Source organism: Tupaia chinensis, unplaced genomic scaffold (assembly GCF_000334495.1).
Source record: "Tupaia chinensis unplaced genomic scaffold, TupChi_1.0 Scaffold000157_1, whole genome shotgun sequence".
Taxonomy (NCBI): Eukaryota; Metazoa; Chordata; class Mammalia; order Scandentia; family Tupaiidae; genus Tupaia; species Tupaia belangeri.
The window spans coordinates 973,533-999,378 of NW_006159628.1; the positions used below are offsets into that span (position 1 = coordinate 973,533).

The following is a 25,846-nucleotide window of genomic DNA, read 5'->3' on the forward strand; positions in this document are numbered from 1 at the left end:
CCCTAGAATTCATCTATAAGCATATTTTCATATTCCATCTATGACCTTAAAAATAATAATGGTTGCATCTATATGCTTCTTTTCTCACATAGAATAAAGTTTTCCTGAAGTCATGGGAGCCCTTTGAAGGTGCATAACCCATAAAAATGGTAATAAAGGTTTAGAAATAGGTTGCCAGAGGCATTAGTATGTCAGCAAGGTAATGCTATATGGTGTTTCTATATGATAGCAAACTCCGACTGATTGGAAGCATCTATGTAAATCTATGATGGATGGCGTTATCTAAGTCTGCAGTTCTAGAACTTCTCAGGCTTTAGAAAATGAACACTAGTAATTTTCACAGAGTGCCTCTAAAAATGAACAATTTCTTAAAATTGCAAGAAAAGGAAACTGAGGCAGGAAGAATCTTGGTTGCCTGCTTTAGTTGCAGAACTTAGTATAATAAGTTCTCTTTAATAATTCAATTTTTCAATAGTTCCAAGACTTTGTCTTCTAAAAATAAATGGTGAATTAACATAGGGCTGCTAATCTTTTATATACCCAAGAACATTCTTAATGTATTGTTTATTCCCTTAACATTTCTAGAAGTAAGGAATAGTTTGTTGTAAACATCTTCGATTGCTTATATTCAGTTTACTGTGAATATAAACTGGAATAAATTGTGTTCTGTCAAGAAAGGATGAATTTGACTTGGCAGGATTTGAAATGCAGGTAGTGTGTCTCAAATTAAATCCCAAATTCCAACATTCAGCACTGACACCTAGAAATGTTTGTTTGAACTGATGATTCCCATAAACTGCTTTTAGGTTGCTTATATCAATATTTATTGGGTCATTGGAAAAGTCGAGGTAAAAATGCATCATGATTTTTCCAATGACCTAATAGAATAAAAACTTAACTGTGTAAAAACTTTATAAAGTTTTTTAAAGAGTATTCGGCCCAGTTATTATAATTACACAGGACAACATACCTGCATAATTAGCTGCAGTCTGTTTTCTTGTGTTAAATTTGAGATTAAAAATGTAGAAAAGATAAAATCAGAATATAGGATTACGTATATCCTTTTTTCTTAAGTAGACATAACCTGTAGCTTTCTCTACAGGATAGTGAAAACATCACCATGGAGCAGCATCTGAGAACCCTGGGGTTTGAACAATGGACAGTGACCTAATTTCCACTATTCTTAAAGAGTTGACTCTTCCTTTCCTTTAGAATATGCATGTGTTTAAAATATAACCATCCATCCCATTCTTGTGCAGGCCAGTAGTCCACGTGTAATAAGTAGACTGGATATCAAAAAGATTTATAAATAATCTTTCAATTTATGTTTTCTTCTGATTTTGAATTCCCAGAGAAATTAATATATCTCCTCAGAGTCTTCCTTAAAAGAAATATTCAAGAGACGAGGGAGGAGGATAGCAAAGATAATTAAAGAGTCTAAAATCCACATCTCTGAAATATACTATTTTTTTTCACGCAGGACAAAAATGGGAGAACATCGTGGAGATTATCTCATTAAGACACGTATTTCAATGCACGTGTATTGGCTGTAGTCTGGGGAAGACATTAGGCCTTCTTTTAGGAGACAGTAGGTGGATCCATTATATTATTTCAAAAGACAGGAGTTGAGAAATCAGAATATTTCCAGATTGTAGGCCTATTTTCATATGGAGATTAAAATCTAGAATAAAGAAAAGGCAGGGGAAAAAATGATTTGGAAATAAAAAAGTGTAGTCTCCAGCTGAGTCTAAAGAAAGGCGTCAGGACAGTTACAGAAATCTTCAATTAAGGCTTACAGTTGAAAGTCTGGATATAACAAGATTTCAGAGAAATGAAACTTTAGGGTTTAAATGTCTTCTATCACACAGAGGTGTCATTCTCCACACAGTGGTAGGTCCCAGATTGACACTTGCAGGTCTAGGCTATGTACTCCCTCTTTTAGAAGCATCATGTAGTTTTCAGATTTAAGTTAAATCTTGTTAGGCTTTGGCTTTGAGTTGAATGAAATATCAAGAATAAAGCAACATTTGAAAGATTAAACACTGTACTTCTTTTTCTTTTCTTTTCTTTTTTCTTTTTTTTTTTTTGAGGGTTTTTTGCAACAGGGAGAGTGTGCTTGCCAGAGAGACAGAGAAAGACAGAGAGAAGAAAGCAAGAAATCACTCCCAGGGAGGATGGCCATGCCGCAATCCTTTCTCCTCCATTCTCCTCTTGTGATCTTGGGCACCCATGCACACGTGCCTGGAATGAATTTTAAGCCACAGGGCCGAGACTCAAACCATGGTCGACTACTACGTGGGAGTTCAACGACCTAGCCATTATGCTAACTGCTGGTCCCTGTGCTTCTTTTTCTATGTTGTTTTTAGGTGATCTGGTTTTTTTAAAACGTGAATTACACTCAAAAAGAGATAAGCTTACTAAATTATGATGGAACAATTCTGTGAAATTTTCAATCAAATTAGTCATTATGGACACTGTACTGGAGAAATCTGCAAAAATTAAAATTACATTTCATGTCATTATGAATGATACTTCTAATTTGCAAAACATTTAAGATAACAAAACATGGCTGGCCCTATGACCTGATGGTTAAGAAATTCTGATCCCATGTGGCCACTCACATGGTTTAAGTCCAGTCCCAAGCAGGTTGAAAAACACTGAACGCATGTGCATGTGTGCCCCAAATCCAGACAGGATGGAAAATTGTTGGGAAAGGGATTATGGCATGGCCATGAGCAACTGGGGAGTGCTTTCTCCTTCTCCCTTCCTCTCTATCCCTGTCTCTCTCAAGCATACATGTACTCTAGCAATTTTTTAAAAAATGGAAAATAGCAAAACATCTGATGTTTTATATTAAATATTAATCTCTTTGTGTGAAATACTACATTTTTTTCAAGGTCTACAACATTAAAGAATTCACAGTGTAGCTTATGAATTTTATGTTTATGTTTTTCTATTCTCTGTATGTGTTTTTCTCCCTAGAAGTGGAAACTCATCAATGCCAGTATCCTCTACTGGAGGAGAACCATTCGTAAATGTAAAGACAGCAATTAATGGCAGCTTAATACTGACACCCAGGTGGGTCCTAAAATCTTCTTCTGTACTAGAGGTAGATGGACTGGAAAGATTTTTGAAGTCAGTCAGATTTGAATGATACTACATAGTGACCTTATATTCCTGAAATTTCTTTTATTTTTCAGGTAATCTTAAATAATATCTAATAGATCCTATCTGATAACATTGTCTAACTCTCATATATATAGCAAAATGGTGAGATGAATATATCTGTCTGACAGTGGTTTAATAAATTTAATTCTATACAATGTTTTATCCTTCCCTAGGATCCATTAACAATTAGGGGACCAGCAGGTAATGTGGTAGGTGGGGTGTTGGACTCCTATATGGCTGACCTGGCAACTTGCTTTCTCACTTTCTCTCTGTCTCTTTCTGATGAACTCATGTGCCCTGCCATAAATTAAATAATGATAGTGATAAATAAAATTAAATAGTTCTTAAATAATCAATTAAATCCCATAGACAGAAACTGAGACTTGGGATAAATAAATCCAATATCTGATTAAAAAGAGTGACACAAATTAGCTACCAACAACAGAGAAGGAAGAGGAGAAAGTTATATTTTTATTTCTTCTTTAGGAAACAGAACAAGAATATTAAGTGAAGGAGTGTAGACTTCTTGTTGTGTCACTGCAATCTCTTTGACTTTTTAAGATTAGGTTTACTGGGGGGAACCGGCAGTTAGTGTAATGGCTATGTCGCTGGACTCCCATGTAGTCAACCGTGGTTCGCATCCCGGACCCGGTGGCTTAAAACTCACGCCGGGTGCATGTGCGTGTGTGCCCAAGATCCCGAGAGAAGAATGGAGGAAAAGGGATTGGGGCATGACCATCCCTTCTGGGGGGTGATTTCTCACTTTCTGTCTCTATGTCTCTCTCTATCTGTCTGGCAAGCGCACGCGCCCTATAGCGAAAACCTCTCAAAAAAAAAAAGAAAGAAAGAAAGAAAAAAAAAAAGATTAGGTTTACTGGGGACCAGATAGTGGTACAGTGGCAGAACTCTGGCCCTGTCAAGCAACCTCACATCACCAGTGAATAAAATCCAGACTTCCCAGAGTATGCTGCCATATGTGAGCCTATGATCTCAGGATGGCTAAGGGCTGGAAGTGGATCATGACGTGAGGACTCTGTTGGTGACATCCTTTCTTTCCCTCTCCCTGTCACACTTGCTCATGGAAGAAATAGATTAGAATAATTTTTTTAAAAAAGATTAGGTTTACTTTACTCTTGTTAACTTTTACTAACATATTAAAAAGCAGCATCCATCATGTACTCAAGATCTGTTTTAGATTAAATTATGTCATTTTTCCTGTTCAGGCATTAATGGCAATTTTTGTTGTAATGGGCTTCAGAATTTTACAGTTCCACTACAGGCCAGCAGTGGGTAGGAAGAAAGTAACTTTAAGAAGAAGCCGTATTGAATGAGAAGGATTTAAGGTGCTATTTTTGGTATAGTTTGTTTACCATATTTAACGGTAAAAATAAAATGTAATATGTAATTATTGAGCTATTTATGAAAAGTTACCATTTCTGTAAGTTCAATCACTAAAACCAATTTGTAATGGAGTATTTTTAGTATCAAGTAAAGGACTTTACATGTGAGGGTTTTATATCAGTATTTCCTGGGCCTTGACTGACACTGTGAGCCTCACTGTGGCTGAAGCAGATTCTGCAAGTGAGAAAGCAGGCTTCTAGCTATGCTTTTTATAAGGCTTGTCTAAATTTATATTACCATGATCAGTCTTTTTTTTTTTTTTTTTTTTGAGAGGTTTTTTTCACTATAGGGCGCGTGCGCTCACCAGACAGACAGAGAGAGACATAGAGACAGAAAGCGAGAAATCACCCCCCCAGGGTGGATGGTCACGCCGCAATCCCTTCTCCTCCATTCTCCTCTCGGGATCTTGGGCACGCACGCACACGCGCCCGGCGTGAGTTTTAAGCCACTGGGTCCGGGATGCGAACTGCGATCGACTACATGGGAGACCAGCGACATAGCCATTACGCTAACTGCTGGCTCCCCCATGATCAGTCTTGAAGTAGTTTGGACCTTGAGAATTTCTTCTGTTCATGTCTTGTAGACATTTATGAATTAATAAGAAAAAACAATGGGAATTTTTTTTTAATGTTTTTTTTGGCCTAGGGGACATGCCTAGCTGGAGAGAGACAGAGAGACAGAGAGAGAGAAAGTGAGAAATCATTCCCCAGGGGAGATGGCTATGCCTCAATTCCTTCTCCTCCATTCTTTCCATGTATTGGGGATATACACACACCCAAAATGATTTTTAAGCCATGGGGTCTAGGACTCAAACCATGACTGACCATGTGAGAGTCAGTCGCTGTAAACACCATGCCACCTGCTGGCCCCATAAAAGAAAATATTTAAAATAATCTTAATTATATGTATGTTCAAAGCAGAACTTTGAACTTCTGCTTATCAGCAAAAATGCCCATATCATCTTACATTGATATTACTATTACATGTATATTTATGTTATTTCAAAGAGACGTCCTTTATAAACATGAACCTTTCATTGCACCAACAAGTCAGGTAATTAAATATCATTAATCCCTTTCTTAGATAGGTGCACTATATTGGATTGGCAGAAAATCAGGAATACATTCATTCATTTATTTAGTTAGTTTACTTATGCATTTTTATTGCACAGATGATTACGTTTATTGCTCCATGAGAACTATTGCCTTTGAAAATACCCTTGTGCTAGTGGTTGTGATAATAAATAATTAAATAAAAGGATGCTAGGGAAAATGATTCCCTCAATATGGAAACCTACTGACCTCTATCCCATTTTTATTCTATTGTGAGACTTATGCAAGACTCAGAACCATTTCTCACTGTGAAGAAAATTAATATCACCAATCTGACCTGATATAACTAATCTGTTATGCAATTCATGCAGTTGCTAACAGTAGGCTCCACTTTCCTCTTGTTCTTTGGACCTCTTCAGTAGTATGAAAATTTGATTTAATATGTATTGACCAACATGTTCTAAGTATGGTGCTACAGGATACAAAGTGTTTATCAGATACTTTATTAAATGCCTATTATGTGACAGCCACTGTGATAGGAATAATACAAGAGTTATTTCCAATCCATATAAAAGCTCTATTGCTTAGGTAATGTTTCACTCTATGGGTGAGGGATGGAAAGTGTTTATTAGTGTTTATCAGTGACTTGCACAAGTTTGTAAAGCTTGTAGGCAACATGGAAGAGTGTAACCCAAGTGTTTGACACCAAAGCCCTCTACTTTCCACTTTAACATATTTTTCTTATAAATTCTGCAAGGTAGCATTTCACTTTAAGTAACAATTGTAGAAAGGAGAAAGAGAGAGAAATTGTGGATTTTGCAACAAGAGAAAAGACCATGTTGCTGAGCATAAATTGAGAGAGAACTTAGTTCTTTTCTGTCAGTGTATTAGATATGAACCCAACCATTTACATCACTGTGTTGTCCCTCCAGTCTACAAGAAAGGCACAGAGTCACAGCATTGTCATCCTTCCTGTACAGAGAACTAACCTAGCTCCAACTCCAGTACCAAAGGCCAGAACACGAATTCTGTTTTCCTCCAATTTTTGTAAATATTCTTGGGCAACTGTAGCTATACTGCTCATTCTGACTAGAATTTAAGTAACTTACTTCTCTGCCCTGAAACATTGAATGTGTGTGTTTTTGTATGAAAATTTTGATGACTAAATTGCATGAAAATGAATTTCTAAATTCAGTTAAATTTTGTAGTTACTCATTAAATTAATCAGAATATATTATGTGTTTAATAAAAACAAATTCAATTGTTTATATACTACAGAATAGTAAGCATTACTAAACCTTTCTAAGACCATTACAATACTTCAAAAAGGTGAATCATTTTAAATATAGATTTTCACTGATGAGTACTGTAGCTGTATAGTTTAGATGAAATTTGGCAATATACTAGAAAGCACCCTAGAAACTATTAATATTTCTCTCTCAATTATAAGTGGATGTAAAAACAAGAGTTAAATGAGGCTTCTACTTTTGGGTGTTATAGATACATACTGACATATCTGTATGTATATCATTATGCATAAAAGGCATGCTGGCTATTAATAAAGTGTATGTCTATAGAAATTATTTAGTCAAAAGTGTAGGCCAATCAGACAGCAAGGATACAGGTGATTTCCAATAAAATGTATCATATTTGTTCCAGAAACACTGACTTGGTTTTATGGGACATAAAGATATTAGGTCTTATTTTGTGTTTTGTTTTGTTCCCTAAAAGTTTATGTACATATACAACCACAACAAAAACACATATATAGATAAGTACATAAATATACATTTTTAAATGTTTTGTGTATAAATTTATGGTTCTGTGACCAGTATCTGCAGTGGCTGCATTATGAAATTGGGCAAATACTTTAATTCCTTGTGCTATCCTGACCTCTAGTGGTGGTAAGGTTGTAAAACAAATTTTCTTTGTTTAATTTTTGTTCAAAGTAAAATTCTGGGCTTTTGAAGTTTGTATACAAATTTTTAAAAAGGTAATGCATTTTTTAAATAAATTATGCCTACACTTTGTTTTTTATTTTCTATTTACATGTCTCATCCTTGAAAACAGTTCCCATGCTCCATTCATCATTCCGTTGTCTGAACGAAGCACACAGCTATCCAGGGTTGCACACTGAATTGTTGCGGGATTAGCAATACTGAGGCATACTCTCTATTACAGAGTAGTGGAATCCAATTTGGTTCAAACGAGAGCACAATATCGATCATGTATCAGGTGTTCATTGTATATTGGGGCACGATGATATCCCGCTGCCAATATTTCTTTCATTCTCACAAAATTCCTGTAAAGTTAAGTACTGCTACCCTAACTTTATGCATGAGGAAAATAGATCTCAGAGATAGTGCATGATTTACCCAAAGTGACTCGAAGGCTAAGTGACAGAGCCATATAAACCCAGCTCAATTTGACTTTAAACTGGAGCTTTTCTGCTATACATCTCAGCTTCCTGCATTATTTCGTATACCATCCCTGCATTAAAACATCCCCTTTTGGGGGGCCAAATAATGCCATGGTGGCAAAATGCAATGTTCTATGAGGCCATTCCACACGAAAGGTTTTTGGTTCAAGTCCAGAGACCTCCCTGAGTACAGAGGGTACGTGCTTACACACAGTCGGGGATGACTAAAGGCTAGGGGTGGATCATGATGTCAAGACTCTGTTGTGTATGTTCTCTCCCCATCCATAGAAAGAATAAAATAAAACAAAAAAACTGTAAGAAGTCATTTTACACTAGGCTTTACTTTAAAATGTTAAGGGCAAACTTTGTGAAATATAATTGTTCTTCCATTGCAGTGAACAGTGTTTCCAGGACTCCCTGATTCAGTTACAATGCAATCATAGATGTAAGTAACTGTTTTGCCATGTTGTCCTTTAAGACTTCACTTTAAAATTCTGAATGGGGTTTGTGTGCCACCCAAAGTTGTTTTGTCACCACTCAGTTTGCATGGTCAGAAAAAAAGCCACCAACATCAATTAGATGCCTTTTTCAATTATTTTAACAGCATGTGGAAAAAAACTAATGGCTCAAGAAATCAGCCCAAAGATTGTCGGAGGAAGTGATGCCAAAGCAGGTTCCTGGCCCTGGCTTGCTGCTCTGTACTATGATGGCCGGCTGCTGTGTGGTGCGTCTCTAGTCAGCAGTGACTGGCTGGTGTCAGCTGCACACTGTGTGTATGGGTGAGTGTGACATAACACGTCACTTTTCAAGTAAGGTTCTCACAGCAGACACTGCCAAAGGAAAAATTCTTACTGTTTATGACATCATAAACCTATCATTTCCCATTAAAATCATGTATAGGAAAAAAGTTCAATTGAAAAATTACTCTTCAGTCCAGCCACAGTAATGATTGCATAATACTGGAGCCTTAGGTGAAGGCCCAGAGCTTGATTCCAGGTTGGCTTAAATACACTGGCCACACCTGTGATCCTGGCTGGCTAGAAAGGGAGACGGGCAGGTAGCTGTGACAAGATCATGTCAGGGGTACCTGTCTCTACCTCTCTTTCAACAAAAGGAAAAAAGGGAACATATGTATATATATATATACACACACACGCACACACGCGCAAACACACACATATACACACCACACACACACACACATATAGTTCTTAGGAAAGTAATAATGCATTTTTACATAGAAAAACTGAAAAATATGCCATGACTTTTCCTACAACCTAATCATTATTCTTCATTTCGTATTTATAACAAGTTTTATGTTTCTGACATACATTAAAGCAGAAATGTTTAGTTATTGACAAGGTAAGTATTTTGAAGAGTGTGAAGTTGGTATTTAGGGCATAAATTGGGCTGGTTATCATCCACTCAAGCCAATATTTAGTGTTAACGAATGGTCAGATTCAAAAAACCTTCATAGTTAACCCTCAAGTTCCACATATTGGGCTCTAAAAGTTTACATAAAAGCTCTTTGTTGTGAATCAGGATCAAATCAGGATCAAGACGTTTATTTAGGTCTCAAGTTAGACCTCTGCTGATGCCACTTGTAACAAAACTCCAGAAATAATATTAACATTTATCTGTTTTTGTAATGTAATAGGGAAAAATACATGTTGAATTTTAAGATTTATTTCCTCTCTCTAAAAGCAGCCACTTCTGAAGCAGTGTCACAGGAGAGGCGAGAGTTTGTGGAGGAGACAGGGAGGAAAGTAAAATGGTCCTGGGTCCAAGAACATGTTAATTCTCTGCTTCCACATGAGAAGAGGCACCTCTTTAGATAGTCAAGTCGTATTCCAACAGTTCTCAATTTGGTCAGAAAAAATAAAGGAGGCTCCTCCTAGGAGATTTGTAAGCCTCAAGTAGGACCATTTTCTGTTTCTAAATGAGTTTGAGAGGCTTTCAGAGAATACTTGTACCCATGAGGATTAGAATGCACCTCCCCATAGGCAGCACCCAGAATCTCTGAAGATAGAATTATGTGTGCTCATACAAGAAAAAGGTAGCTATATTTAATCAGGTTAAAAAAATAACTCTCCCTCCCAACACAGACAATTACAATTCTTGGGAAAATAAAGACAAATTGTCAGATACAAAGGATTATGATAGTTTGAGGGGAGTTAAGGAGAGTCAGTGAGAATGGGCATTAAATGACTCAGCCAATGCTAGCATGCCCATAGCAAGAAAACAAGAATAGACTTGAATATGTAATCCCAGGAATCTGAAGATGAAGGATACTCAGTGAGATCTCAGGTTGGCCTACTAGCTGGGTCTCAGAGAAGCTATCCAAGGTGCTGCTCCATCTATTAATATTTCTAAAGCCTTCTTGGATTTTATGCATTGAATGCTGTGTCTAGGTGACTAAATGACAGCCTCTCCCATAGCCAAAATGTATCCCCTTGACATTGGTGCATTCTCATAATTATATATTAGTGTGCTTTCACCATATCATAACAAATATCAAAGCACACAATTTTCCCATCCACTGCTAAACATAGCTATAATTCTACCTATATAAATTTTCTGCCTTGAACATGTCACAGATGGGTAAATCCATATCCTAACTGTGTTACAAGTAGAAGATACTTTTATCTAAAAGTTCAGTGTTTTTTATTGCACAGAGGTAAGTCTTAGAAAGTTAGCAACCTTGCAATAGCAACCTTAGATTTGGTAAATTCCTCTGTTAGATGACCATGCAGAACATATGCTTTCTAAATGTCAACCAGGCTGGTGGTAATATTAGTGACATCATTCAATTATCTGCCTTCCACTGTACTTCTTATAGGTCAATGATACCAATACCATATCTTTTCAAACCACAAATACACAAAGGAAATAGAAAGGCGGTTTCATCTAATATAAACACATGTTCAATCATATAGGACATAAAATGTCTTTTCACACAGTTTCAATTAACACAAGCAAACAAAGGTAAGCTGTAGCAGGATTGCAATGAATTCAAAATTATCCTTCACAACCTTGCATTTTGCTCTCCTTAGCCACTCAACATAGTTATTTTCTTCTCTAATTTCCAAGTGTTTTCTTGCTTTCTATTTAATGTCTCTAACAAGAGCAAGGAAATTTCTGCTATTCTTTTAGATAGATTGATCAAAGAATAATTTACTAATATGCTAATGCTGCCTGTTAATTGTATTTTTAAAACCCTAATTGTGCAATGAAAAGCTTATTTTTGTAATAAAAATGATAAGGCAGATCAAGGAACTAATTGAACTCATGTTAAATAAATGGCTTACTCTCAATCTAAACTTGTTCCAGACATCTTAACCTGCTTTTGATTGGATGATTTAACTGGACAGCTCTTCTCCGAACTCTAATCTCATTGTCAACCCTCCCATTCACATCCCTAGGTTCAGAGCTCTTAGATGTTCCACAATATCTCTGTACCTATTCTGTTCTGTCACTGACTTATCTTTGTTTACAACTTGAAGAGGGATTTAGAAAAGCATGGGTCAACTTTGCTGTGGTTTAAATGACAAGGTTGACTTTGAATCTGAGGACAGGATTCTAATCCTACATATGCAACTGACCTCATGTGTCATTAAAGATATACCACTTAGTATATCTTGAGTTTCAGATTCCTCATCTCTAGGTTGACCATAAGGATTTCTACTCTCCGAAGTGACTGTAAGGATGAAATTAAGATGTTGTGATTATTTTGCATACTGTGAACCATGCAAATGTGCAATAAAAAATCCATTGTGTTGCTGCCCTGCATCGAAACCCTCCTTGAAAGAAAAGTTCAAGTCTTGCACAACATATATTCAGCATATTTGTTTCCTGAACTGTTTATATTGATATAATTTTAAAAGTGCATAAAAATTACAAGAAGAGTACAAAGAACCCCTTTTTTTGAAAAATGTTTATTTTATGAAAAAGAGAGAGAATGTGAGAGTAGTATGTTCTAAGGATCTAGTCCTGTTGAATCCACTTCCAATTTCCCAGACAGTCAGGACCAGGGGCACACCCACACACATGCTTCATATGTTCAAGGTAAGAGGATTCAAACCTGGGCCTCTAATGTGGCTCCAGATTCATCAATTGCTTACATTTCACTATGCTAAATAATCCACATTATCAGGTTATTTACCTATTTACCCATATGTTATTTCCCAATGACCTTATACATTATTTTAGCGTTATTGGGAAATTCATGACACATTTTTGCATAGGAAAATATGTCATGACTTTCCCAGCTACCTAATATTTTTGCTTGGTCTGTCAATGTGGAGATTGTTTTCATGAACCATTTGTTAGTAGGTTAGACGTTGTGTCCCATTAGCCTCATGTACTTCAGTCTATTTTTACTAAGGAAAAAGGTGTTTTCCTACATAATCACAGCAAATTATAGAAATGTAGCATTAATGCAATTAGATTAGATAATACAGTTATCTAATCAATGGTCCCTAATATGCCCTTTAGTTTGTATGCTTGACACACAAGACCCAAGCCACTGCATTCAACTTTCACATCATTTTTATCTCTTTTGATCTGGAATAACCACTCACCATTTTGTCTTTTTGTCTTTGATATTTTTTTAACACAAGCCACTTCTATTGTAGAAAGCCTATCTGGAAAATTCTTTCAAGTTTTTTTTCTTCATTGGTCTTGATATATACCAAGTATTCGAGACTTCACTTTCTAGAAAAATTAAATGTTCTAGATTAACCTTGTAGTTTCTCTAACCTAACCTTGAATCAACCTCTATTTAAAAAAAAAAAAGGCAAACCTTGCTTTCATTTTACTAATTCCAGTTCTTCCTACACTTAACTAATGGCTACTGCTAGTATGTCCCATTCCTACCTTCTAGATAGACACAGCTATATCCCTAATAATATGGGTTCAAAAGAATAACTCTAATTCAAATAAAATACCACAGGATATATTCCAATCTTGTCTTCTTCTGTATTTGTAACTCTTGTCTCCAATAATGAAAAACTGTGTTCCTACTTGTCCATGAACCATTTATATATATTCTGAAGCACAGGGCAGAAAAAGTAGTTTGAGAATTGCTAACCCATATTTCTATATAAAGCAAACTTATCAACCAGAGTTCAATTGCTGACATAGGGAAAACTGCATAATCTTAAGTGATAATCTTATGTGTTTGAAAATTCATACACTCCTATCATGATATAAAACATTCCCATAATCTAGAAAGCTCTTTTATACCCCTTCCCAGTAATTACCTTCCCTGCTTCCAGAAGCAACCACTATTGATCACTTAGGTGGGCAGTCATGCATATTAGATTTACAGTCTGAATCACATTCATTCAATAGACATATATTAAAGATGAAACTAGCCATAGAGAAACTCTGGCCAATTTTCTATTCTTTAACTTCCCTCTTAAGAACAGGCAAAATAAATCACATAGATTACTTCATTCCTTATTGAAACAACTCTTTGAAACAAGTATTAATGTTACTAAAAGATTATTTCATTCATGAAGCAGTTGAGGTATGATGAGAAAGACACACTATTATTTTTATATTTTATATTTTTTTATTTTTTATTTTAGTTTTTTGCATAAGGCATGTGCACTCACTGGGGAGAGAGAAGGAAGGCAGAATGTTACAGGAACTATTCTTTGGCTTTTTGGGTAGGTGAGTGCGTGTCTTGGAGTTTCAATCATAGCTACCTTTTTGAAAAACAAAAACAAAAACAAAATAGCTACCAAATCCATGAGCAGTCCAACTAATACTGAACAGTTCAGTTCTGTCTTTACAGGTTACTTGGGGTCTTAATCATTTTCATCTTCTGTCTCTCTATTCTTCATCTCACCTTTCCCACTTTCTTCCTCTTCTTAATCCTCATCCTCATCTTCCTTATCTTCATCAACTTCTCCATCATGTACAAATTATTCTTCCTCCCCATTGACTTCATCTTTTCATCTATACATTTTCATTTTCATCCTCTTCTTCATCAGACTCTTCCCCTTACTCTCCTCATCTTCCTTGACCTCTTTTCACCATCATCATCCTCCTCTCCTTTGTTCACAACCTCCTTCTCAGCATCTGAGTCTGAGTCTTCCTCATTGATTATAGCCATCCGGGTAGGTCAGCGGAGGCAGTACCCTAAAGATACTCTCTGGGTAATCAGTCAGGTTAGTGACCTCTCAGTTAAACCTCATAGGCAAGCAGAGCCCATGTTACTCAGAGGGAGCCAAGTTACTCATAGGGACAGACAGCAAACATGGAGGGGAAAGGGAATCTAGAATTCTTTAATTCTTTCTTAACCCATATTATATAACCTGGTTCCTTGACATAATTCTATTTATGCCAATATAATAACATTTATTTCTAACAAATAACCTCATTATAATTATTAGTCCACCTGGCAGTTTTATTTTTTAGAAGCTCCAGTACCGTATCTCTGAAGTTGACTCCACTTCTAGAACTAATTCATTGTCTTGAATAATATAGGGGAATTTTCTCTTTCCTCAGTTACTTCCTGTCACCAATTGTGCTGATGGGGCTTGATATACCACCGTCCCTCTTCACCTTTCTATCATGTTTGAGCACTGGTGATCCCTATTCCTTCCTGATATTTGCTGAATACTTACCTTGTGCTAAGAATTATTCTAAGTTTGGGGGATGATAGTGCTATACAGACCAATAAAATCCTTGTCTTGGAGATGCTTATATTTTAGATTAATTTTGAAAAAAAAAACATTCAAGTAAGGATTTATTTTAGGGAGTGATATGTGCAATAAAGAAATATGAAAGTTGTATGAACTGAAAGTAATAGAAGCAAGGGTATTGTTTTAGATGCAGTGATTAGGAAAAGCTTCACAGAACAATTGTCAAATGAAAGAAGACCTAAATAAATGAAGAATAAATTTTTATAGATTGTGAGGATATAATAGCAAATCCATAACTCTAGAGTAGAAGTGAAGTAACCTATTCCAGAAACTTTAGAAAACCTTGGAGTAGCAGAAACAAGAGCAAAGAAACAGGTGTCACTGTCAAGAACTCAGCAAGCCATGGAAAATGGGATGAGACCACTGGGACTTTGGTGAGGGACATTTTCCAATCAGGCTGCTGTGTGAAGACAAGGCTTCTGGGAGGATAAGAGTAGAATCAGGGACCAGCAGATGATGTAGTGGTTTTATCAGTAGACTCCCATGTAGTTGACCACAGTTCAAGACCTGGTGTCTTAAAACTCACACTGGGCACATGTGCATGCATGCACCAAATCCCAAGAGGAGAATGGAGGAGAAGGTGATTTCTCACTATCTGTCTTTGTGTCTCTTTTTGTCTCTCTGGTGAGCACACATGCCCTATAGCAAAAATCTCTCTCAAAAAAAAAATTTTTAAGACAAGAACATTTTAAAAACATAATAAATCCCCCTTATTCATCTAAAATGAGTTTTTGGAAAGCTTTCTTCTCTCATCTCTTAGTTTTGCATTAATGAAAATGCTAAGAAGATTTGATCATGAGAAAACATCCCAACAGTGATTGAAAAGTACTGATTCGTTTTTTATTTTTATTTTTATTTTTTGAGAGGCTTGTTTTTGCTATAGGGCACGTGAGCTTGCCAAAAGACAGAGAGAGATAGACAGACAGAAAGCAAGAAATCACCCCCCCGGGGAGGGGATGACCATGCTGCAATCCCTTCTCCCTCATTCTCTTCTCAGGACCTTGGGCATGCACATACACGTGCTTGACATGAGTTTAAGCCACCAGATCCAGGATTCGAACCACAGTCAACTACATGGTAGTCCAGCAACATAGCCATTATGCTAACTGCTGGTTCCAAAAAGTACTGATTCTTACATTCACTCCACTTTCTAAATTGGAATCTCTGAAGATGAAAACTATCATTGAAATTTTTTATGCATTCCTCAAGTGATTCAAAATTCGAGAACCATTGGTTGTAACTTTCGTATTCTATGGTCATTTTCTAGTGAACAAAGGCTCTGGAGGGACTGCAGGAAGTAGGTAGTACTGGCGGTGCTTGTGCTGGCGCTATTGTGCTTGTGGTGAGAAGTTCAAGATGAAAACACAGATAGGTCTATGGAGCAGAATCTGAGACAGATGTGTGAATGATTCATGCCGAAGGGATTTTTCCCTACCCACAGTGCTAATCATAGATGCTGGAATAAGACAAATATAAAGAGGGTGCTTTCCATGCAACACAAAAACAATTTTTGAAATCTTAAGAGTGTGTCAGATTAACATCATCTTAAGTTGTATTTAATTAGACCAGCCAGAAGCTTGGAGCATGAATATTTAATTTTCATAGTTAAGGATTCATGTATTGTTTTTTTTCTCAAGACCATAAGATGACAACAGAAAATGGAGATTACTAAATACTGTGTTACCTGCAAGCTGTCTCATGTTAGTAATTACATTTAGTAGTTCTCACAAGACATATAATACTTAGAAAAGAGATGCGTATTTAGAAAGTGAGCTACTCTTTTTCTCAAATGACTTAACATAAATTTAAATCTATAGAAAATAAACTAATATACCTGTCTGAACTGTGTGATAGATTCTGAAGATAAAATATGTAGTGAACATTTAAGTAGACAATCTTATCATTTTTAAGAATGACTTATGCTTTATTAACTTTAAAATAGAACATATATAATGATCTTATATTTTTGAGAAAATATTAAGTTATTACTTTAATGTTGCATAATTGATATAATTTATACAATTTATGTAGAAAATGAATGTATATATAAATGTAGAAACAGCAATGTAACACTTTTGTTATATAATAATTATAAAATATATATAAATATGATGAAACATAAACATGGTATAGTATGAAACATAAACATGGTATAGTAATTGTAAAATGAATTTTTTATAAATATTGAGTAATGTATGAAAAAATATTGAGTAAAAAATATTCATTGGCACAAGCAGATGACGTAATGGTTACATGGTTGGACTCCCACATTGTCAACTGCAGTTTGAGCCCTGGACCCGGTGGCTTAAATCTTATGCCAGATGCATGTGTATATGTGACCAAAATCCTGAGAGGAGAATAGAGGAGAAGGGATTGTGGAGTGGCCAGCCCCCCAGGGGCTGATTTCTAGCTTGTTGTCTCTCTCTGTCTCTCTGGTGAGCACACACATCCTACAGCAAAAATCTCTCTTAAAAAATATGCATTGATGGGACCAGCAGTTAGCGTAATGGCTATGTCGCTGGACTCGCACATAGTCGACCACGGTTCAAGTCCTGGACCTGGTGGCTTAAACTCACGCCAGGCGCATGTGCATATGTGTCCAAGATCCCGAGAGGAGAATGGAGGAGAAGGGATTGCGGCGTGACTTTCCCCACCGGGGGGGGTGATTTCTCGCTTTCTATCTCTTTGTCTCTCTCTGTCTGTCTGGCAAGCACACGAGCCCCATAGCAAAAACCTCTCAAAAAAAAAAAAAAATACGCATTGAGTTTACTCATAGTTGCTATTTGACTGAACATAATAACCTGGGAAATAAAACAAAACAATGAATATGTAGATGAAAAGATAGACATAAAATAGCCTTACACCTTTTATACATTTGCAAGTGTCTTGGATTTGAATATTTTAAATACTACTTTTTTTTTTAGAGGTTTTCATTATAGGGCACATGCACTCGCCAGACAGACAGAGAGAGACAGAGAGCGAGAAACCCCCCCCCAGGGGGGATGGCCATGCCACAATCCCTTCTCCTCCATTATCCTCTCAGGATCTTCGGCACGCACGCACACGTGCCCAGCGTGAGTTTTAAGCCACCAGGTCCAGGACGCAAACCGTGGTCGACTACGTGGGAGTCCAGCGACATAGCCATTAGGCTAACTGCTGGTTCCTTAAATACTGCTTTAAATTACACTTGCGATTGTTAAGAAACAAATCTATATTTCTGTCTATAATCGAAGTCATGAATTTTGGCTTCATCATGAAGATAGCTTAATTGATTTCATTCCACCTATTAAGCACCAATTTCTTAGTGTGAAAACCTGCAAGCTAGGGACCAGCAGTTAGCGTAATGGCTATGTCGCTGAACTCCCATGTAGTTGACCGCAGTCTGAGTCCCATACCTGGCAGCTTAAATTCACACTGGGTGCATGTGGTGCATGCCCAAGATCCCAAGAGGAGAATGAAGGAGAAGGGATTGTGGCATGGCCATCCCTCCTGGGGGGTGATTTCTTGCTTTCTGTCTATCTCTCTCTGTCTTTCTGGCGAGCCCACGCGCCCTATAGCAAAAACCTCATCAGAAAAAAAAAATGCAAGCCAGTAGCACATTTTGGAATCTTTACACACTTCCAAGTCATAATATATTACCCAATGTAATGAGTCCTGTAACACAAGTGTTATCTCTTATCACTATATTATCGATGGCCAATATTTTATATGAAAGTTAAGGTTTATGTATTACATTATAAGCATAATGATAGATTTTACTGGTTACTTTAATTTTACATGGATTCAATGACCTCCTTAATAGAAGAAGGCTACATTCTTCCTTTCTACCTGAGGCAGGATGCAATCTCCACAGTGGAATGTGGATCTAACACAGAGATTCCCAAGCCTGCCCATGTATTGATGTAAAACTTGGAAATTCAACTTAAGATTATTATTTTCAGAATTTTCTGGTGGTCCATGCCATTTCATTTCATCAGAGTTAGAGAAGCAGGAATCAAGATTATTTTAAAGCATCCCAAGTGCTTCTAATGTACAAAGTTTAGAGCCACAGTCAAGGACTAAAAATCAAGAGATGACTTGAGAGAAGAGACAAAAATTAGCAATGATTAAGTCTTCCTCTGATCAGAAAAATAAAAATTAAAGAAATACTTTTAAAGATGATGCTTCCTGAGAAATTTAATAATATTTTATAATAGAAATATGTTGCCCTAGGCCAGCAGGTGGCAAGGTGGTTAAGGAGCTGGACTCTTACATTGCTGACCATGGTTTGAGTCCCAGACCTGGCAGCTTGCTTTCTCTTTCTCTTTCACTTTTTTTTTCTCTCTCTAGTGCGTGCATATGCCCAAGTTTTATGCTAACACATGGCAAATTAAAATATAATAATAATGATAAATAAAATTAAATAGATTTTTAAAAAAGAAAAAATAGAACCACAAAGTCCTAAAATTCCTATTAATGGAAATCTAGAAAACTACTGGTTTGGATGGAAACTCTCATGTGCTTCTTTGTTATAAAATTCAGGAGAAATTTAGAGCCATCTAAGTGGACAGCAATCCTTGGTCTGCATATGAAATCAAACTTGACTTCTCCTCAAATAGTGTCTCGGCTGATAGATCAAGTTGTCATAAACCAATATTACGATAAACGAAGAAAAGACAATGACATTGCCATGATGCATCTTGAATTTAAAGTGGATTTCACAGGTAAAAGAAATGATTTTTAGTTATATTATTTATCTAAAGTCATTCAATAGTAGATGTGAGATAGTATCAGTATCAATGTGTTAGTAGACCATAAATATTGGATAATTCATTACAGAAATTATTATAACTTAAATGGAATTAAAGAGTGAAAAATATATTAAATTTACTACATCAAGGTGTTTAAGTATTTTTAGAGAGGACCAGTAGGTTAAAACTCAGAACCCTCAAAGGAGCAGCATAGAAATAGATCATATTATTGTGCATGCCTTCTCTATTTCTCACATAAAAGAAAGACTGGTTCATCTACCAAAAAGTCATAGTACCAGTCTTGGCGGTATAATTGATAGCATACTGAACTGCAATGCTGGAAGCTATGTGGTTGACAGCAGATTTAAACCCCTGGGCCAGTCAACAGGCAGCGACCCAGGATTCTGATAAGCTTCAGGCCTGAAGGAAGAGGGTCACAATATTTTCAAGATTGCCAAGGCTGTCTTTCCACTTTCTTTCTTATGCATGTGCCCAGTCTATCATGAATAAGATAAATAAACTTTTTTTTTTTTTTTTAAGAAACTGTCAGAATTCACTCTTAGGTATCTAACCAAAGGACAAGAGAATGCTCAGTTGGAAAAGTGCTTACATATCAATGTTTATTGTGGCTTTATTTATGGTTGCTAAGACATGGAACCAAACAGAATGTCCACAGACAGATGAATGGATTGAAGAAGTGTGGCACATATACTCTATGGAATACTATGCAGCCATAAAAAGATGACCTTGGCATTTGATAGAAAGTAGTCAAATATGGAAGATTCATTGCTGAGTGAAGCAAACTAGGCTATGAAAGAGAAACCTTGTATGTATCCACTTAACATATACCAATTATCTCCACTCTATTGTGGAGATTGAAAGATTAGAGAACATAAAAGCAGTGAAAATAGTTATGGACACTGGAGACAGTGTGGAAGGAGAATGGAAAAGGGGAAGAGTACAGGGAAGGAAATCAAAGAGAAAAAATAGAGATAGACATGCAAGACATTTGTGGGACACAGAAATGGTTTATTACCTGTTTATGATAATATATATAGCATTCTCAACTGAATTGTTCTGAGATATATTTCATATTGGGTAAATTATCTCTATAGGCCAAATGATGTATAGCAATAGAATATTTAAAAAAAATAACGAGAATAAATAATTGCAATCATAAGTTAAATAAAAGGAAAAAAAAACTATTTGATGATAATGATGTGGATAGTAAGTCTTTGTCTTAACTGATATGCACTGTAATTGTGCTGGAAAAAGAAATGTTATACACTGTAAAGATATATGTGATTAAGTGTAATATAAAATTAAAAAAATGATAAATAATACTAAAGAAAGGTCAGAGTAAGAGAAATTCAGAGAAAAGAGAAGACCACATGTTATTTGAGCAAAGTCAGTAAAAGTCCTGTTAACCATAGGATGAAATTTTTAAGGAGACTCAGTATTAGAGTGGAAGGTAAAATATTTCCTCCCAATGCTGGGAAGATGTCCAAAAATCATCTGAGAAAGTGACGTTTATCCAGTAGGTCTCTGCTTAGTTCCAACTTACACTCTGAATTCTTTCTGAGGCCCAGTTAAGAGAAAGGACAGTGATCTTCGAGATTTGTGAAATCTTTCTATGCATGTAATTGGGCATTTGTCAAAGAAAGACTAATAAGCTATAGTTAGTGTATAGACGTATCTCTGAGGTTATGCAGATACTTATTCATTGTTATATCTGCTCTGGGTCTTACATGTAGTGGGTGCTTAGTAAATTTCAGGCACTTTGTAAATTAATGCAGAAGGACCTTAAAAGTCACTGACCAATTATGATGCTTTTATAAGTACCCTATAAGCTTATTTAATGTTGATATAGTTAGAAAATGTCAGAAAAGCCTCAGAACACTTTCTCTTAATTGATCCTAAAAAGCAGTCCTACAAAATTTTCACAGAACTGGCACTACTTTCTATTAAGTATTATGAGTACATAAAAATCAATTGTAAATGGTTAATCCAGAAATACAACATTGTTTATACCATAAAAGTGTTACTAGGAGACTATACAGAAAATCCCCAACTTACCCCAGTGGCATCTAATCCATTGTGAAAGAAATGCTCCTCTCCAGTGCCTTTGTCTTCCCAGATTAATGTCTAAAAGTTGTTCAGGCTGGGTAAGACCAAAATAAAAGTTTTTGTGACTAATGTTTTTCAAAATTTGGTAGAAATACATGTATATCTACTCTTTTTTGGTTTGGTTGCATTTTTGTTTGTTTGTTTGTTTGTTTTCATTTTTCCAGATTATATACAACCTATTTGTTTACCAGAAGAAAATCAAGTTCTTCCTCCAGGAAGGAAATGCTCTATTGCTGGCTGGGGAAGGGTTGTATATCAAGGTAAATTATAAAATGCAGAAAATAAAAAGAGCTTCCTATAAAGAGTATGCTTTTGCACCATACCGTATAATTATTTTTGCAATGAAAGCATTGTAAGGCCTATATCTATATGTTGTACATTGTATAGTTGTTAAAAATGTTTCCAGATTGTGTAGAGCATGTTACAAAACTGCAATCTTTTTGAGGGGGATTTCAAGTGTCCTTCAAACTCAGTATTTAATTTTAGTACTATAAGTACTTTTATGAAGACACATATGTTTAAATGAATATAACCAAAGGTTAAAATATTAATTTCCATAGAGTACATGGATAAAGTCTCATCAAAAAAAAAAAAACACAAATTATTGCCTGTAATATTTTCTAAATCTATAAAAATATCCTTATTTATAATCTAAAGACTACACACTTGCATTTCCTAAATGAGAAGGGAAACCTTGCTAGCTTCAATAAACTGACTGTGCTTACTGACACGAAACATGTGCCCACATTCTATGACTGAAATTGATTGACTAAAAGATGTACAAACAAAGGGATGGGTGTGAATGCCAGATGTGGTGTGTGTGGAGGAGTGGGGCCTAGGGAAGGACATTTGGAGGAGGGATACAGAGGAAGAGCATTGATGAGATGGGGAGGTGTGGTGTTATTGGTTGAAGATATTTTGATCAACTGGACTGGGGAGAAATGTTCACATATTGAAATGTTCACGTTGTAAGCTAAAAAATGTGATTGAATGTATAAAAAAAAGAAAAAGAAAATAGATAAATAAAATTTAAAAAGATAAACAAACAAAAAAACGAGACATGAGTCTTACATCAAGGACTATACATTTTTTACCATTGACCCTCAGCACTCTTTAATATGTTTCCCAAGCACAAAAATGATGTATATTAAAGGTAACCAAACAAGATTTCTAAAATCCAGTATTCATACCCTCTAAATGTAACTACAGTGCTCATTAACTATGGAATTTTTGATAGGGTTACCCCATCTCAGACAAAGTTTTGACCACTCTATAATTAAGCAAAAAAGAAAGGTACTGTGGTAATCTTACAGGATATCTGACCTCTATAATGATAAAAAAAATTGTATTTAAGATGAAATAAATAAAGTTTTGTATAGAAGTGTAAGGTCTCAGAATCAAAGTATTCACAGCTAAAATATCCTTACTCTCTTAAAAGAGAAAACATAAAGTTCTAATCAAATGATTGCCTGATGATTCTGGTAAAGGTTCTCCACAACAATGACATTGTATTGCTTCATCGCTGTTGCTGTTGTCCAAACATATCCTGAAGTCAAAGACTTTATATTCTTATATTACTACCACTTGGAAAAGTCCTGGGTTAAAGACTAGAAATTGGTACTTTGTCTTTCATATTTCAAACTGAAAGACATTTTCTGACCACAATGTAGACTCTTCAAAATTATCTATTAACAAAATTTAAAGCTCCCTATTCCATAAGAAATCATTATTTTTTTTTCAAATTGAGTGAACTTGGTTTACATTTACTTATTGTTACAAAAGATAACTAATTTAAGAAAGTCTATGAGAGTGCTATGGAGCCAGAAAGAAAGCATATCTGAGATCAGTTTCATCGAATAATACATGGCTAGGTTATGTTTAAATATATTTGGATGATGTTAACTTTAATGAATTGTATTAATTTTGCCATGTGATTTTTTTCCTACTTAATTTATAAAATTTGTTTCCCTGATTTGGGGTATGTTGCACTAATTAATTAGCTAGGAAAACTGCAAACATTGTTCACTAGAAATAATTAAAGTGTATTAATTGATTTAATTAAGTCAATCAGTAAGCTTAAAATAAGTTTACTGAAATGTATGTGTGTATGTGTGTGGGGGGTGTGTGTGGTGTGTTCTCATGTTAACTTTAAGACAACTTATGTTGACAAGTAAGTATTAAGTAAAAGGTGATTGATCAAATTTTTCTTTACTGAAGAGGTTTATCGTATACCTGAACAAGCTTTTTATTCATCAAGCAGCAAAAATTTGTTTGATTTTTTTTTTGTAAAACTAGTCTACCAGCCAATTTTTGGTCTTCCTAGAATGGATGACAGTGAGATGCTAAATGTTCTACTCAATTTCAGCCTCTCCAATTCATTTTCTTAAAGTCTACTGTCAAACTTTAAAAGGCATCCAGTGGTATACTGAAGGACTCTTTCGTACCAGTTGACAACAACCATTTGTGCATATCTCCTCCCAACTCTGTGTTCACTGTCATATTAGTACCTTGAAATTGTCATCATGTGAGTATTTACACAAGGCAAGTGAGGAGAAGACATACTGGGTCTTCAGTCTTTCTGGAGAGTCAGTTGTTAACCTGATTTATCAACATACTGGCGTCATATACATGCTGTGTTACACCTAAATTACACACATGTGCACACACACACATGCACACACATCCGTTTGTTTCTTTAGTGCATGGATTAAACTTAGCTGGAAATGAAGTCTCATACACTTGCCAAATTATTTTCAACTTTCTGCTTCTTTTGAGAAACCAAACAGAATGGCTAATGATGAAAAGTGCTTATCATGTATATTTTGCAGGGCACTAGACACCTGCTTGTTTTACATCCCTCTTGGGATTAGTTTTTCAGTAAATGGAGATTCACACTTCCAGTGAATGAAATATTTCCTTTAAAAATATGGGAGTACACTCTTTGGAAATGCTTTCTTCCTCTTCACCTGCAGGGAGGTGACGAGCAAATTGCCCTTAAGTCGAGGGCAGAGTTCTTCTGAGCTTTGTCCTCTGTTCAATGTGCACCTGCCACTCACAAAGCACCACAAAGAAGCTGAACGCCACTGTATGGGTGAACAGGCTCCTCAGGTGCCAACTGAAAAGCAATTTTAAATTTCTGAGCTGTTGCTAATTTCAATGAATGGAACTCTTTTAAGAGAGTGTTTTTTTTTTTTTTTTTTTTTTTCATTCCATGAGCAATATTGTGATCTTTAAAATGATTGAAAATGCCTAAAGACCATTTAGTCCAATCCACCATTCCTATTAGCCCTTAGGAAAGAAAGCAGTTACTGTTATCCATTTGTTAAATTCCACAGATGGGCTTTATTCTGTGTTCTGAAGTGCAAGGTTTAGTATTTAGTTCCATTATATATCCACACAGAACTCAATAATGTGAGGGAAATGTTGGAATAAATATGACTGATGGAAGTTCATTCAAGGAGGCATATGGGATCACTCCTGACTGGCTGGCTGCATTTTTAACAGGTCCTACCGCAGATGTATTGCAAGAAGCTGAAGTTCCTCTTCTATCAAATGAGAAATGCCAACAACAGATGCCAGAATACAACATTACCGAAAATATGGTATGTGCAGGCTATGAAGAAGGAGGAATAGATTCTTGCCAGGTAACTGTTTAACACTGCTTGCCCTACAAGTTCAGAAAGCTTTACTCTGTGAGGATGTCATTGCCTAGCAATAATTGAGAAGTAAAGAAATCGAAGCCCCTACTATCACCTCGTCTTTTATAAAACCGTTACATTTTCTGCATAGTACTCCTTGAGTGGATCTAGCATTAGAAACAAAATTGGTTTTTGAAAAAGAAGGGTTCCAAATCAAATATCTTTAGAGACTAGAAATAATAGGTGAATGTATGAGGCAGCCAGGTAAAATAAGGATTAGAGGACCTGGGTGAAGCCACAGAGTGTGCCTCTTCGCTCAAACTATTTATTTTTAAATTTTCAATTCTTCAAACCCAATGAAAACTTAAAAAATGAAATAAGCCTGAGAGCCAATTTAGTCCATGCACCTCTAATTTTCAACCCAGGTTTAGAGTATGGTCCTGGTGTCCAATGAAATCACTTTTAGATGAAAAACAACTTCGACAGCCCACTGGAAGTACATAAAGAACTTAATAGCCTGGCATAAGTCTGGCTCTGGAACTCGTACACTAGAATGTTCACAAGACCTTTTATATTTTATTTTAATGATGTAATAACA

General features: G+C 35.8%; 1 protein-coding gene across 1 annotated transcript in view; it reads left to right on the forward strand.

Moving 5' to 3' along the window:
* The window catches only part of TMPRSS15 (transmembrane serine protease 15), a 127,709-nt gene that overhangs the window by 97,875 nt on the left and 3,988 nt on the right, over window positions 1-25,846 (forward strand). Inside the window, exons 18-23 of the mRNA XM_006145594.2 lie at window positions 2,983-3,078; window positions 8,436-8,485; window positions 8,645-8,819; window positions 19,275-19,456; window positions 21,775-21,870; window positions 25,115-25,254. Coding sequence (XP_006145656.1) covers window positions 2,983-3,078; window positions 8,436-8,485; window positions 8,645-8,819; window positions 19,275-19,456; window positions 21,775-21,870; window positions 25,115-25,254 — 739 coding nt within the window. The remainder of the gene's footprint in view (window positions 1-2,982; window positions 3,079-8,435; window positions 8,486-8,644; window positions 8,820-19,274; window positions 19,457-21,774; window positions 21,871-25,114; window positions 25,255-25,846) is intronic.